The 15727-nt window shown below is 45.7% G+C and overlaps 1 protein-coding gene across 1 annotated transcript in view; it reads right to left on the reverse strand.

Annotated features, from left to right (window-relative positions):
• TMPRSS6 (transmembrane serine protease 6) overlaps positions 1 to 15727 on the reverse strand; it is a 257626-nt gene that overhangs the window by 163236 nt on the left and 78663 nt on the right. The window contains exon 5 of the mRNA XM_078650238.1: positions 7055 to 7236. Coding sequence (XP_078506364.1) covers positions 7055 to 7236 — 182 coding nt within the window. The remainder of the gene's footprint in view (positions 1 to 7054; positions 7237 to 15727) is intronic.

The raw sequence follows: 15727 nt of genomic DNA on the forward strand, positions 1-15727 counted from the left end.
CCCCACTGTTGCACCCACTGGAGTGGGAATAGTATTTTTTACCTCTACGCTATCCAACGCTTTCCCTACTGTTGCACTCACTGGAGTGGGAATAGTAATTTTTACCCCTACGCTATCCAATGCTTTCCCTACTGTTGCACCCAGTGGAGTGGGAATAGTAATGTTTACCCCTACGCTATCCAACGCTTTCCCTACTGTTGCACTCTTTGGAGTGGGAATAGTAATTTTAACCCCTACGCTATCCAACGCTTTCCCTACTGTTGCACCCACTGGAGTGGGAATATTAATTTTTACCCCTACGCTATCCAACGCTTTCCCTACTGTTGTACTCACTGGAGTGGGAATAGTAATTTTGATCCCTACGCTATGCAACGCTTTCCCTACTGTTGCACTCTCTGGAGTGGGAATAGTAATTTTTACACTTCTGCTATCGTACGGTAATAATATTGGATATTATTTAATTATATTATGTTACTATATATATATATGTTTTAACAAATATGATTGTAAACATTTTTTTTATAACTTTCATTAATTATTTAATTATTATAAGTTAATTTAAGTATTTTTAAGTATATTTTAGTTATTAATTTTTAATATTAATTTAATTTAACACTGTTTTTAATAAAGTCAATATTTTTACAAACTATATTTTTGTAAACGATATTTTTAACTCGATATTTTTGTACTTACCTTTTTGTAGATACAAACTCGATATTCTGTCTGTCGATATTTTGTCAACGATATTTTTGCTAGTCGATATTATGTCCCTCGATATTATGTCAGTGATCCCTCTAGAAGCACCAGGCCTGCTCACTTAAACACTTAATGGAGTATCTCTTTCAGCCTGCACTGGCTTTAATCATTTCGAGGTGTTTTTTAAGCTAGTATGCATTCCGCGACTTACCTATCCTTCTGGTGTGAAGCGTTCTGTTACTCTTATATGTGCCATGTATCATGGCAGGCTGATTCTCTCCTAATATATTACAGGTGTGAAAGACTACAGCACTAAGTAGGTGAAATTTTTATTTTAGCTTGCAGAGTGTGAAGTTGCTACACTTTGCAATAATGATAAAATCTAATCAGGAGTGGAATGAGGGTGCGAGTTCCTTCGTCCTGAAGATAGCCATGGGGAAGAGTGGCTTAAAACATGTAGACCTTGTTGAAAGAAGGGGCATCAAAACCACACATACTTTCTACATTTCTTCCCTTTTTAACAATACCATCTAGAGGATGGAATACAAATTAGCTTTCCTACCAGGCGACTCCTATTCTACCATCATCTAGTGTATACCATTCAGTACTCTTCATAGAAAGCAGCACGCCCCATTCCGCAGCAGAACGGGAAGAACCCTATGATGAAGCATGCTACCAAAGGGTATCCCTGGTGGGTAAGGGTTATTTAAAAAAGCCCTGCACTTTTTTCTCCCTGTAGGAGGTGTAGCACACACTACGTTGTAGGGCTCCATATTTTTTGATTAGTTCTTCATGAACCTGTGCACTGATACCAATGTTGCGACCACTCAAATGTCAAGGACAGCTAAGCCAATGCAGTGGTGGCAGACTTGGCCCTGGTGGAATGGCCCTTTTGTCCTTTGGAGGCTGCTTTATGGTACCATATCTTAATGCAGAGGACTATCCACTTTGTCAGAGTTCTTTTCTGCACCGCCTTTTCTTTTTTTGCCCTAGAGAGCCCACAAAAAAGCTGATTGTCCACCAATCTCCTGGTGCAATCAATGTAAAAACATACAGCTCTTTTGGGGTCCAGCTGACGGGGTGTCTCCCCCTCTTTCAATGGAAGGGCACGGGCAAAGAACAGGTAGAGGGTGATGGATTCCCAATGTGAAAAGGGTCACAACATTCGTCAAGTTGATCCTCAGCACCAGTTTGCCTGGAAAAATGGTGGTGTAGGGTGGTTGCACCAACAGGACTTGGAGCTCCCTCACACAACGTGCTGAAGTGATCGTGATGAATAAGCCAGTTTTTAGGCTCAGAGATGCAACAAGCAGCTGTGTATCAGCTTGAAGGGTGGACACCTGAGAAATGTCAGGACCAAACTGTGGCATCACAAACAGTCTGTGAGGAAACGTGTGTCAAGCCTTTAGGAAAATACCTCACAGCATGTGATTAAAACAAAGACGGTTTGTATGATAAATACAGAAAGGCCAAACAAATAACCTTTAATAGTGCTTACAGTAAGACCAGCTGGGCCAAAGACAAAACAAATAACAAAATATTCAACCTTTAATGGGGCTATCTTGCGGACTCCACACCAGGCCAAAAACGTGTCCCAGTGCCTGAGGTAAAAAGACTTTGTGGAAGGCATGATGACATCAATGACTTTGAGTGGCAAAACAAATGCAGCCAACTTCCACCACTCAATCTACACACATAGAGGTGCAGATTGTGTATGTTCTGATGGAGAACCCTGCACTTCTGTGATAGAAGATCCTCCTGGAGTGGTAGCCTGATAAAAGGGAGGATGTTCACACCCAGACGTTCTGGGTACCAAGTTCTCCTGGCCCAATTCGGAGGCACTAAGATGATTTGGACCCAGTTGGCTCTGATCTTCTCCAGAACTCTGAGGCAGTAGTGGAAAATCATACAGAAGTCCTGTATTCCACTCCAGCTGAAATGCATGTCCTACTATTAGCCTCTGCTAACAGGCAAATGTTTAGACAATACGCGTTCTCGCTGGTGGCAAAAAGATCTCGCCTAGGTTCTCCATATTGTCCGAATTCAACTTCTGCCACTTTGGGGTGCAGTCGCTATTCGTGAACTGGGAGATACCGCCAGTTGAGCTTGTCTCCACTGGCATTCCAAGATCCCACTAGGTAATTTGTGATCAGGGAGATGTCCTGGCATTCTAACCAGTTCTAAGGCACAGAGCCCCTTGACACAAGGCCCAGGACCCCACTCTACCCTGCTTGTTGTGTTACCTCCTGGAAATGGTGTGGTCCTTGATAACCTGCACCACTCTCCCCTTGATTCAAGGCAGGAAGGTCTTCGGAACTAGATGAACACAGCAGTAATGCATCTGTAACTACCATGAGCTATGGGTATGAGGGATAGGGGCCCCCCGCAGTCAGATTGTGGTTGAGCAGCCACTACTGCAGATGTTGTGAAGTCTCCTCCGAAACAGGGATGGCATCTCACAGGTTTCCTTGTTGCTGAACCCACTGACACTTCACTGCAGAGCCTGCATATGCCACCTGGGTAGGCTACAAGCAGGATGCAGGAGGGCAACAGGCCAAAAGAAGATATCAAAAGATCCAGGACAAACTCTGAAACATCAAAATCATAGCCCAAATCTCTTGAACTTGTTGCAATGGAGGAAAGGGCCTGAACCACACCATGTCCAAGACAGCTCCTACAAAAGGGAGTCTGTGCAAAGGAGTCAGGTAATGACTATGGTTCGTTGTTTGAGAACAATAACAGGATGTTGCCCTCGTCTGGATGGTCCACTGCTGCAAGCTCACCTTCAACAGTGAGTCAACGAGTTAGGGGTAAACTGGTATCCCCAACCTCTTTTTTTGGACTGCGACCCCCACCCCCCATCATTTTTGTAAATACCTGAGGGGTGAATACAGGAAGGCTACATGAAAGTACACCTCTTACAGATACAAGGCCACCAATACCATTCAAACATCTGGATCCATGGCAGACAGAACCTATTCCAGCGTCAGCATTTGAATTCGCACTTCCACCGAAAGGCATTCACAGGGTGAAGGTCTAAAACTGACCGGAGAGAGTAACAACCTGTCCCAATTTCTGAGTCCAGAACCTTCTTGATACCCCTTTTGGAAGTTAGAGCTCACATCTCTTGCAGTAAGATGTATAGGTGCCTTTCTGATATAGGAGAAGCCTGCAGTGGGCTGTAAAGAAGCGGATGGACATAGCCACGCTAAATGATTTGGAGAACCCATGGATCAGATGTAATGGATTGACACCCTAGGAGAAACAGTTTGATCCTGTCTTCTTCGGACTAGTTGTGCCCCACAAAGTGGCAAAATAAAGTAGCTTGGAGGCTGCAGCCGCAGAGGAAGAGGACCGATGCCCATGGTGACATGTGGTTTGCCTGATGCAAACTTCTGGAATAGCCTCAGAAAAGCCAAATCTGATGTGGAAACTGTGTGGCAAGGGTCAAAAAGCCCAAAGAACAAGAAGTAGCATGAGTTTCCTTAAAGTGTTTTAAGTTGGGAATCAACTATTTCGCTGAATAAGTAGGATCCATTGAAAGGCATATCCATAAGGAATGTCTGCCCTTCTCCTGGGAATCAACTCCCACAGGAGCTGAACGTGAATCCGATGGAGATTGCATTCCATAGGAAACTCAAATCCTGGCTTTTCCAGTGAGTCAGTTAAGTTTGGCAGTGGTTGCGAGACTTTTAGGGTTTTCCCCACTGGTGCCAGGAGACTCCCCGGAGTAGTCATGTGCATTGCAAATCCCCATTCACTCATTCCTGAAAAACCAGAGGATTGCATACACTCATGGCGATGGAGCACTACAATAGTTCCGACTGATCGCTCCTCAGCACAATCAGTAGTATCCAAGCCAGCAAAAAATCCCATATTTAGCTTCATCCTGATCATCTTGAATGATTTGAGCCAAGGAGACCCTAATTTCTTCTGGGACCGCAGGCAAGATCTTGCTAGCCATGTCCCAGAGGGCCTGAGTACATCAGCCTAATAGGCAAACTGCATTGACCAACCTCAAGGCTCAGCTGGCCGAGGAGAACATTCGTTTTTGGAAAGCCTCAATCCTTTTCAACTCCCAGGACGGTTGTGGGAATTACATTAGGATTCAACTTGCTGGTGTAATTTTGGAGAATCAACTTCTCAGGAGTAGGATGCTGCATAAGTAAATTAGGGTTTCTGAACACCAATCTGCAGCATCAGGCCACCTGTCTCTTCACCGGTGGGTAAGAGCAAGGCTTAGAACTAGAATGTCAGTGAGGGCTTTGTTGAATGGGAGTAAGCGCTACCAGGAAGCAGGCCCAATTTGTAGTATTCTGTAAGAACATTTGTTTTAACTTCAATCGAAGGCAGTTGTAGTTCCTGGACCTCAGAAGCACATCGAATTACCACAGCACAGGAAGTACTCTATTCCGATGGAGGGCCATGGGGGAAATCAACCCTTTATCAGGGGAAGTATGAAATATACTGGCTACCTTTATGTCCATGTATAAACTGTGATCATCATAATGTGGGTAAGACATCCAATTCATCACCATTGTCATCTCTGGGTGATGGTAAACTTTGGTCAGAACCAAAAAGATGATGGAACCCCTATGGTAGTGGAGGTGTATTGTCAGAATAAGGCTATATGAGAACCGGTGCACTGGAGTGGAGTCGAAGCACAACCTCACCTGGGGTCCAGATGGATTTGGCTCAGGGTCGGCCACTGGAGTCGGCATCGGATCCCCTCCAGCCCCCACAAAATCAGCTGCTACGTTGCCGAAAGAGAGACCGGCACAGGGTTTTGGAGCCCGAGTGGAAGTCGTCACCGGAGTCTGCATGGAATCAGAGGGTACAGAGAATGGATCTTCCACTCTGTGGAGCACTGCTATGAAAACTTTGCGGATCCGGTCTGGAGCTTGGGGAATATCACAAGAGTGAACATTCTGTAGTTAGAAGCATCCATCAGAATTAAAAGCAACATGCTAATACGCTGGAACAAAGAGTCCGAGACAACTTGTTCCAAAGGTGTCTTGTGGTCAGTACAAGTACAGCAGTCAAACAGGATTTTACATGGGCACAGAATTACTTCATGAAATTGCAATTAACTTTAAAATGTAATGGTGGCAAACCAGATTGTTACTTAGAGTTTTGTAAGTGAAGTTATTTTCCAACTTACATTTTCTGAGAAGGTTATGAATTTAGCCAAATAAGATTCAAGGACAAATCCAATAAAATAAGGTTTTATGGTAAGCAATACCCCAAAAAGCAGTTTTTTAATGCCAGCTGTCTCTTCCAAAAATGTTTGGGAAACATTCTTCCCAAAAAAATGTAAAACGTTTTTACAGGATTTTTCATCCGGGCTCAACGTTGACAAACGTTAAGGGCGGCGAAAATTGGCAACTTAACCAAAAATGTTTGCGCACCCCTGATTTGTACTCAACTCTACAATGGCTTGATTTTATGAACTATGAACTAAACCAAAATCAGTTTGCTCTCATTCATTGTTATGCACGCGACGGTGCAAATGGGCCTTTGCAGCATTTCTACACCAGTTCCATTTTATTTATTTAGGCCTCAAGCATGTAGGAACACACAGGTCTCATGGTTGTAGCAAAAGAGTGGCCTGACCAAAGATTTTACTTGCGTAACACTGAAAAAAAAGCGCCTGCAAACTGATTGTGTTCACAGCTTTCGAGGAAGAGCAGGATACACCTAATAGATCCCACACTGAGATCGCCAGAGGCTGCATAAAGTTGTACAGTGCCTCTGTGTTGTTTTCATGTATTTTCAGCACAAACACTGCTACCAGCTATACCTTCAGGTATGTGGCTCTGATTACCAAAACTGCTGGCCCCGCACAAACCTTAGAGCCGAATGCAGCTGCATTTAGTTCAGGAACACTTGAAAAAAGAACTGCAGCTCGCTTACATTTATACTCCATGTACAAAATGGGCTGAGGCTGAAGAATCAAGATGACCACATTAGCAGTCAGATTCCAACGCCCCATCTGTACACTGAAAAAAGACTTTCCTCACAAGAAAGTCTGTTCTCTGAAGCAACCAAAAAGGCATATCCAGCACTTTTATAAAACCTCCAAATAAATAAATCATACTCCTTGCTGCCTTACGTGCTGCACAAAAGTCACACCCACCAGCATTTAAAGTTGATGATGTATAGCTAATGTGACCAAGATACACAAATGAGTGCCAAGTAACCATAAAAGACCAAGAAGATAGTGCTTCATACCCTTGTGGCTAGAGATCAGTGACAAGCACCCGGTGCAGGCAAATAGTAGGGGTTCTGTGCTACCTCCCCAACTTCAGTAGAGCTAGATGGCCAAGGTGAACAAGGCATAGGTATGGGCGCCACGTACCCAGTGTCACCAGGGAGTAGGGATCAATGGTGTACTCCGCGGAGTGAAAGTTCCCGGTTCCATTGGCACTTGCGTGAAGAGCTCCAGACAGGGTGAGGTTCACTGCCTTCGGTGTCAGCTCCGTCAGCTGGCGCTCTGCCACCAGGAGTTGTATCCAGAAGAAAGCAGTCAGGCTCTCCTCGCTGGGGGAGGAGACAACAAGTCAAGTCGTGTTGTTAACAAGAGAATAAAGGACAGGTGCATAAAGTGCAATGAAAGCAAAGACTATATAGATCAAGACAGGGGGGTCAGAAAGCAATGATGGGAGCAAGGAGAGAACGCCAGGAGGACAGTCAGCTGAAGTCAGGGGCATACAAAATCCGAGTGCATGGGATGCAGAGAGCTGGAAACAAAGATACCAGGGAGGCACAGAGAGTAAGGTTCATTGAGACCAGGAATTGCAAGAGATGGAGCACAGAGATCAGAGGGACGAGGGGACAGAGTGACGAAGAGGACAAGGAACAAAGAGAAAAGAAAGGGAGGGAAGCACCTACGGGTAATGTTCGCGCTATATTAAATCGCATTAAATAAAATAATAAAATATAAAGAGCAGGGGGTAGAGCATAGAGGTCGTGTGGCAGAGAGAGAAAAATGTTAGAAAGAGCCAGAAGCAGACAGAACCGGGTACAAGTGGTGAAGCCTCTGGGCTATAGGGCCGTATGATCAAAGAGACACAGAAGGCAAGGAGCAAAGAAAACAGAAAGAGCAGGAAGCAGAGAAAGGAGAATAGACGCCATGGGGACAAAAGCTGATAGATGGAAGCATATGCATTAGGGTGCATAAACAACAGCACAACCAGGGATCCTATATGAGGCTGTTTTCCTCTGTGCAGGAGTGAGTGAAAGACTATACAATGTGTTAATATGACCCTCGGGTGGATAAAGTGTGATGCATGGTATATCATAGATTATGTATACTGAGCAAGTCAGAAACCTAACCATCTCTCACTGGATTTTAACTGTTGGGTGCTTTTACCACCAAACTCAATGATACTCACTTTTATCAATCTCAAAATGGAGAGGGGCTGTTTAGGCCCTACTGGGATACATACCTGTCAATAGCCACTTACCCAAAGAATTCTTCAGTGGGTGCTCAACTCAATGAGCTATCGTATAGGTATGTGTTAGGACTAAGCTAAGCGTGAGCACACGGAGGTGGGTGACCCATGGATGTAATTTGGGGAAACACAATGCACCTGACACCAGGGGCCTTATTATCTGCAGGGTGCATGCCCTAATCACTACCACAGTACAATTAATTTTAAATGGATGAGCCGGGCACAGACCTGGCCAGTGAGCCCTATTGTAGACAATGCACTGCCGCCAGGGCAGTCACAAGCTTGCACCAACCCTGGGGACACCTCAATGCTGAAAGGCGACTGTCTGATGCACCAATTTCCTCTTTTACAGTCGGTGGCAACCAGCGTGCTTCTTAAAGAGGCCAGAGAACACCCAGCAGGTGGGGCGTGTGCGTGACTGCACTCGCCTGCAGCGGATTGTCTGAGCGGGTCCTTGGAACCCCGCGGCGTATTCTGTGCCACTTCTTTGTGGTGCACCTCCTGATTGTCTCTTTCCTCTGCGCCTGCGTTCCTAATAAAGAGTGGAGGCACATGCAAGGTTTTTCCATCATTAGCATGATGCCACCCTCCTATGCTAATGCGGGGACATCCCCTTAGAATAGCTATATGTGTACCAGTTGGATCTATATTCCAGAAGGGGCTGCACAGGCTTCTGTGGCACATCTTTATTCCAATGTGCCATGGTGACTTTTTATGTTGTACAGCCGCAAAAGCAGAAGGTTACTTAAAGTGTTCAGAACCTGCCATAATCTTTTTAGCAAAGTCATCCAGTGTAGAGTTATAAAGTTATCTAACCCAATAACGGATTCCGAACGGGCAGATCCCTGCCAGATTTTCACGGTAATCTGTGCTTAGATTTAGATTCTGATTCTTTGTATGGGAATTTATCTGCTGTGGATATCCTGGAAAGCTGGCACACAATCCTCCTTTCCTTGCAACATGGAGTGGGTTTATATTTTTCATTTGATTGGAAAAGACCTAGCCTTAACTTGAAGCATCATAACAATAGAGTTGGTTGGAATACCCACAAGTGAAACTGTGTGTTTGGTCATTTTGACCGTGCAGAAATAAAAATGTTACTTACCCTGTAAGCTTCTGTTCATATCATTTAGTGAAGTAGGTTCATATACTCTGAATCCTCTTGCCATCTAGTGTTCGGCTCGGACATTTCCAGTTTGTAGGAGACTGGCTCAGTATATGGTGCACACTTATTTAAGTGAAGCACCTTGCACTAATCCAGACAACCCTTATGGTGATTTAGTGGCCTTAGACAACTATAGAGAGCTCTCTAAGTGGTAGCTGTGGAGAGCAGCCTTCAAGCTTATCTTGAAGGAGTGTTGAGCAGGTTGTTTTACCAGATCTAATCATGTAGTGTAAGTTAAACGAAAAAGGACCACACAGTGTAGTTATAAAAATATGTCTATTTATTACATAACACTCACTAACACATTGCTATATCTCTTACCCAGAGATATCAACATAAATAGACACAATACTTCAATTGTGAAAAGGTAAGTAAGCACAATACACTGTTGTCTCCAGGGGGAGACCAAACCATGTACTAAGAAAGTGGAATGCGAACTGAGACCAAAGTCGGAACTTGAACCAGGGGACTCAGAAGAGCTGGGGACAAGGAACCACCCAAGGTAAGTACCAAGGGACCTAACAGAGGATGTGAAGAGTGGAAACACAGCTGTGTGCTCAATAGAAGTCAACAGGAAAGTCACAGTTGCAGTTTTGAAGAAAGAGGACCCTTCCCAGTGGACGCTGAAGAAAAAAGGTGGAAGACAGAAGGTTGGAGAGCCACCCCACCCATGTATAACCCAGGAACCAGGATACCTGCACCAGGGAAGCCGGGTTTATAGGTGCAAAGTGACATATGAAACCACCGTAGACCACAATGGGGGTCTTCATTAAAGGTGCCACTGGTGAAGAAGGTGCAAGAGTCTGGTGAAATCCAAGGGTGGATTCTCAAAGTGAAGAACCTGCAAGCAGAGGGGACAGAGTCTATGCCACTCTGAGCTGACCAGGGGGGACAGAAGAACAATGCCCACTGATGTTGGAGGATGCAAGAGTGATGACGGTGACAATGTCGCTGCAGCTGTGAGGACAAGTACACGGAGGAAGACCAGGACCCATGCACAAGCTGTCCCATGTTGGAAGTCTAGAACTAGGGCGTTGGAGTCTGGCGGGAGCACCAACAAGCCTTGGCATCTGCAGCAGGCTTGGAAAGTGATGAAGAGCAAGGTTGGGACCAGCAAGGTCCAAGAGACTCACCAAATGCAGGAGAGTCAGAGAAGGCCTCCCGAAGTAGAGGAGCCCACTAAAGCAGGAGAAGACCCTCAGGAGGAACCACAGGACAAAGGCACAGGAGTCGCAAGAGGACCTCAAGTAGCTCACCAAAGATGAAGGCACAAGGTGCAGAGGATGCGGCGAGGACAATGATCTTGCCAGGAAGAGATGCTAGAGGCTGGAGCTTCTTGTAGCCCAAGATCTCTGGAATGAAGAGCCAACAAGCCTTGGCAATGGCAAACTGATGCGGTGCACAGGGGTTTGGTCCGAGCGGTTCTGACAAAGGATACCGGCTTCAAAATTGCAGAAAGGACAGGTCAGGCCTCGAGGGAGTTGCGGAACCACCTCCTGTGTTGCTGAGCCTTTTGAACTCCGTGGGACATCAGGAGCAGAAGCAGGGCCTGTCAGCTTTGTTGCAGGGCCTGCGGATACAGGGAAGGGACTCCTTCACTCCAAGAGAGATTACTTTGGGTGTTCTTGATGCCCACAGGTCTGTTGAAGATCCTGGAAGAAGCACAGACACAGATGATGAAGAAGAATTGCATAACAGCGAGACCAGGAGCTGCAGGAGTCTTTCTTAATGCAGTCTCGGTTCCAGGCAAAGTCTAGCGAAGTCCAAGTGTCCAGACGGTCGGAGAGTGACGTGGTTTCAGGCTTGAGTCTTATCCCACGACAAATCTGAAGAGCCACTCACAGGTAAGCCCTTAAGTACCCTAGGGAAAGTGTTGGAACAACTCAGGGGTCCCTCCCAGAAGAGGGTCTAGATAAAGGGGAGGATACTCCCATGTCCTTTGTTCAGTTTCACACCGGAGCGGGAGCAAAGGTCTCCCTGAACTGGCTCCAGCTGGAGTATGCGAGGAGGGCACCAAATCTGCCCTTCAAAGCAGTCTGGTGGCACTGGCAAGTGCCCCCACCCCAGCCCAATACATTAAATCGTGTCTGGGGAGGTGGTCAAACCTCCCTGCGACAGGAAACCTATTGTTCTACCTTCCTACCTCCCCTGCTCGAGCTTGGCTCACTGCAGTGGGTCAGAAGCGTGTCTGTGGTCGGCAGCAGCACTAGCTTTCTGTCAGACCCTGAAAGGCTGTAACCAGGAGAACATGAGGGTACCCCAAGGGAGCCCTCAGTACATGGGATCATACTTCCAACACTGGAATCGATGTTGGGGTATGATTCCAACATTTATTAAACCAAACATGACTGGGTTTGGTGCAGACATTATATTGTTAGACATCTTGCAATGACCACTATATGTATTAAAATGGCCCGACTGCACTTACAAAGCCTGGAGAAACGACTCCGGGGTTTGTAAGGGTGTCCTGCTCATGCAGGGGCACACTCACATTTATAATCCAGCACCCTGCCTTCAGGATTGAAAGGCTTGCCTTAGGGGTGACTTATAGGTTTTAAGTGTAGTGACCTCAAATTTAAGGAAACTTATATCTGTCGTAAGTTGTGCTAGCATCAGCTTACACAGACTGCATGGCAGGCCTGTAGTCACAGTTTGAGTGGTCTCCCATGGGTGGCATAATGCATGCTGCAGGCCATGGTGGTCCCCTGGTGAACCTATGCCCTGGGTACCTTAGTACCATATACAAGGGACTTGCAAGGGTACACCAGTAGCCAATTGTGGAGGTATCAAAGTACTTACCATGTCAAATTTAGGAAAGAAGCACAGTGGCTGGGGTCCTGATTAGCAGGATCCCAGTCAGACTAGTCCAAAACACACTGACACCAGGTAAAAAATCGGGATAACCATGCTAGAAGGATCCTACCTTCCTAAACATTCCAAGTTGTTTTTCTTCAAAGAAAGTCTTTCAGCCGCTGACTCCATGATAGATTATTTTTCGCCCAGAGGGTAGGAATAGAATGGAGAAGTGATTAAAGAAAGTATGGTGAACATGTGGATTGGTTACGGAAGCTAATTAGTAAAGGACGAAATCTGTTTAGAGCCACGCGCTTTAGGGAAAGAGGGTATGAGCATGTGCATCTATAGCACTAAAATCTAAGAACAGATGGTTACAGGCTAAGTAACTTTTTCATCTCCTAGCATGTGCTGTTGTAAATACACATGCTGATACACATGCTCCGCACCGAATGTAAGACAGTACCTACTTACAAGAATTGGATAGTGTGTGAATGATACAGAAGTCTGCAACAGAGTACCGAGGACCATTTAGCCGATTGGCAGTTGTCTGACTAATTTATCCGCACAATTATGTTTACAAAAAGTGTATGCGGTTGGTCAAGAAGCTGCTTTACATATGTCAGTGAATAGGATATTCCCTTCAAAAGCCATGGTTGATGCTTTTTAACACGCAGAGTGTGCCCTGGGTTTAACAGGGAGGGCTCTTCTTGTTTTATGACAGCAGGATTGGATGCACTTGACTATCCAGACCCTCGCGGGTATGTAGTGCGCTTAACAAATGACTGATTGATTTAATGCCTGCTTTGGAGATGGAGTGGCCCTTGTGTGGTTTTGCAAAGGCTATGAAGAATTAGTCAGATTTGCGTAAGGACTGGGTGCTGTCAATGTGGCATATGAGAAGACGTTTGACAACTAGAATGTGAAGGGCCCTTCCTGTTGTGGACTCTGGTTGAAGGAAAAATACTGCAAGATCTATGGTTTGATTAAGTTGGAAAGGAGAAACCAATTTGGGGAAGAATGTGGGTTAGTCCTGAGTACTACTGTATAATTTTGAACCTGAAAAACAAGTTACTCACGTTTGGTAATGCCTTATTTGGTAAAGACTCTATCTTGCTGCAGATTCCTTACCTTAGGATTATCCCCATGCATCAGACTGGATCCAAAAGATTTTCGAGAGCAGAAACTCTGTACGCCGGTAGGTGATATTGTTCAGCTCAGCGTGGCAGCGTCCGTGTCAGAAGTGACGTGCGTGGTGCCTATACCGGCGCTACCCCAGCATGCTGACATCAGTTTCTTTTCATGACTTTTTCAAACCAGGAGAGTGAAGACACGAATAACATTGACCACCATTTAGTTATCAGATGTATAGAAGGCAATTGGCAATCCTCTTGGACGGATGGAGGGGCTCGTGAATTTACGAGAATAACCACTCTAGAGGATGTAAACCTCTGTCCTTCTATATAAATCAAGACTGTACACACGAAAAAATATTTGCGTACATCTGATAACTAAATAGGTCTAACACAGAGGAATCTCTCTTGTTTTCTCTAACAGGTGCTCGAGTCTGAGTAAGCCATGTGCCCGGTCTGTCCTTGCCACATAAAAGTGTGCGCACCCTTGCTATCTGTGTTGGGAAATGGCGCTGATTCCATGATCTGAAACATGGGTCGATTTGTCATTGCAGACCGGTGGGTGACCACTAGCATCTATCATAGGTAAACTCATGAGCAGTTTGCCAGTGTAGGCTGCTGTGAGTTCGCACCCACACCTATGGTGCCCATAACTGCATGTGCAACCTGACAACACAGGTTAGTGCGTGTGCATAGACACACGTATTGGTTAAACCTGTGTCCAGTCTGCTGTGCAGACTCGGGCAGGTGCACCGGCACCACTGGAGCTGGGAACTATGTGTGCCTCCTGCCATCGCAGATCATGGTGCGCATGTGTGCCCAGGTAGTGAGGAATACCTATGAGTGATTTCACTACCAATGAGGCCTGCTCTGTCCATAAGTTAATATGGGGAAGTGGTTGACAATACTTCACAGTACAATGGTGGATTGCAGTGGAGCAGGCTCATGACGTTTCATATCAACGGATTCACAGTGCCAAACCCTTTCCATTGGTAAAGGGGTTTTAGGCATAACTCGCTTAGAAATGTCACTTATAGAATATGGACATTTCTATTGTCCAAAAGTCTCGGGGACCATGGTGTTTCGCTGCAATGGATACCAGTGATCGGGGGAGCACATCAGTCCCCAATTGACATCCATAAAACATGAGCATCCCATGGAAATGGCCATTTGAGGGCCAAATGGGATAGATTGCAGATAGAGGTTGTGGAACTTAGCCTCTATCGGCCAGATCATAGACCCACTAAAGATTAAGAACTGTATTCCAAGGCTCCATGGCAGACAGGCCTACAGTTCAGGGGAGACATTTGTGGTTCAAAGGGAAAAGTCCTAAACCACCCCAACCTCAAAGACACACAATAGTATGACTACTGGTTAGACACAAATTTAATTTCCTGAGCAAATTATATGAAATCCAAATCATGAGTCCATGCAGTAGTTTTTTCAAGTGTTCGTCCTTGGTCCTTATTCTTTAACTTGTATCTTGTGAAGACTTTTTTGAACTCAAAATACACTTCAGTTCTTCAAGGATACAATCAACAGCCACAGTTCTTGCCAACGCGTGTTTCGTCTAATGGTGATAGCCAACGACTTCATCAGGGCATGGACTGTTACATCAGTTCAACACAACAGGTTTTGTCTGCCTCTATCATGGACAGCTTTCAGGTCAGGTGCTATTAGTCGCTAGTGTCGATATATAATCATCAATCGGTTGCGGTCTCAATAATCTCAGCCAGTATCCTCTAAGTAAGCAGCAAAGTGTAATGGCGAGTAATGCTAGTGCGGTCCTGCACGTCAATTTTCTTTGATGCAGTCTCATATAAATTAATATTTCTGATTATATACCTCACTGCCTTTCAGTAATGTTTATAACTACAGGTGCCATCTTCCAGAAAAGAGGGAGATATACTTGTGGGGATGTGGGACCAGAGAATCTGGACTGCATGGTGCACATTGTCAGAGGACTCTGTTGTGCACACAGAGGAAGTGTGGCGCCCTGAAGTGTGCTCTCCAAGGGCTTGACGGTGGGCCTCCTGTTATCCTGGAGATCTCAAGGATATCAAAGATCTCCCCTGAGGGACTTACACCATCTACTTCTGACATCTGGAGAGTGGTGTCCTCTCAAGTGCCCACCTCGGCTACTAAAGCCAAACTGGTATCGTGGTATGAGCGTGGGCTTAAGACTTGTGTCAGGAGACCAGATTGCCTAATATGGAGCCCCTAGAAATCTTGCCAGCATCTGAGGCGTCTGGTTCCCGTACTGTGGTGAACGCAACACTCATATGCATATAGTGGTGGTGAGCATATTCACCGGTTGCTGAACCCGGCGTGGCCCGTTTAGTTGATCTTGCTGCATTTCTCTTGTGTGACACGCTGACTGCATGCTCATTGCGTGCAGTGTCCGATTCGCAGGGTGCGACCCTCGGAGGTGGGGGTGTACCCCGAGTAGTGCCGCACTCTACCTCATTTGGCTCTGCTGAACTTCC

This window comes from Lissotriton helveticus, chromosome 1_1 (assembly GCF_964261635.1).
Source record: "Lissotriton helveticus chromosome 1_1, aLisHel1.1, whole genome shotgun sequence".
NCBI lineage: Eukaryota > Metazoa > Chordata > Amphibia > Caudata > Salamandridae > Lissotriton > Lissotriton helveticus.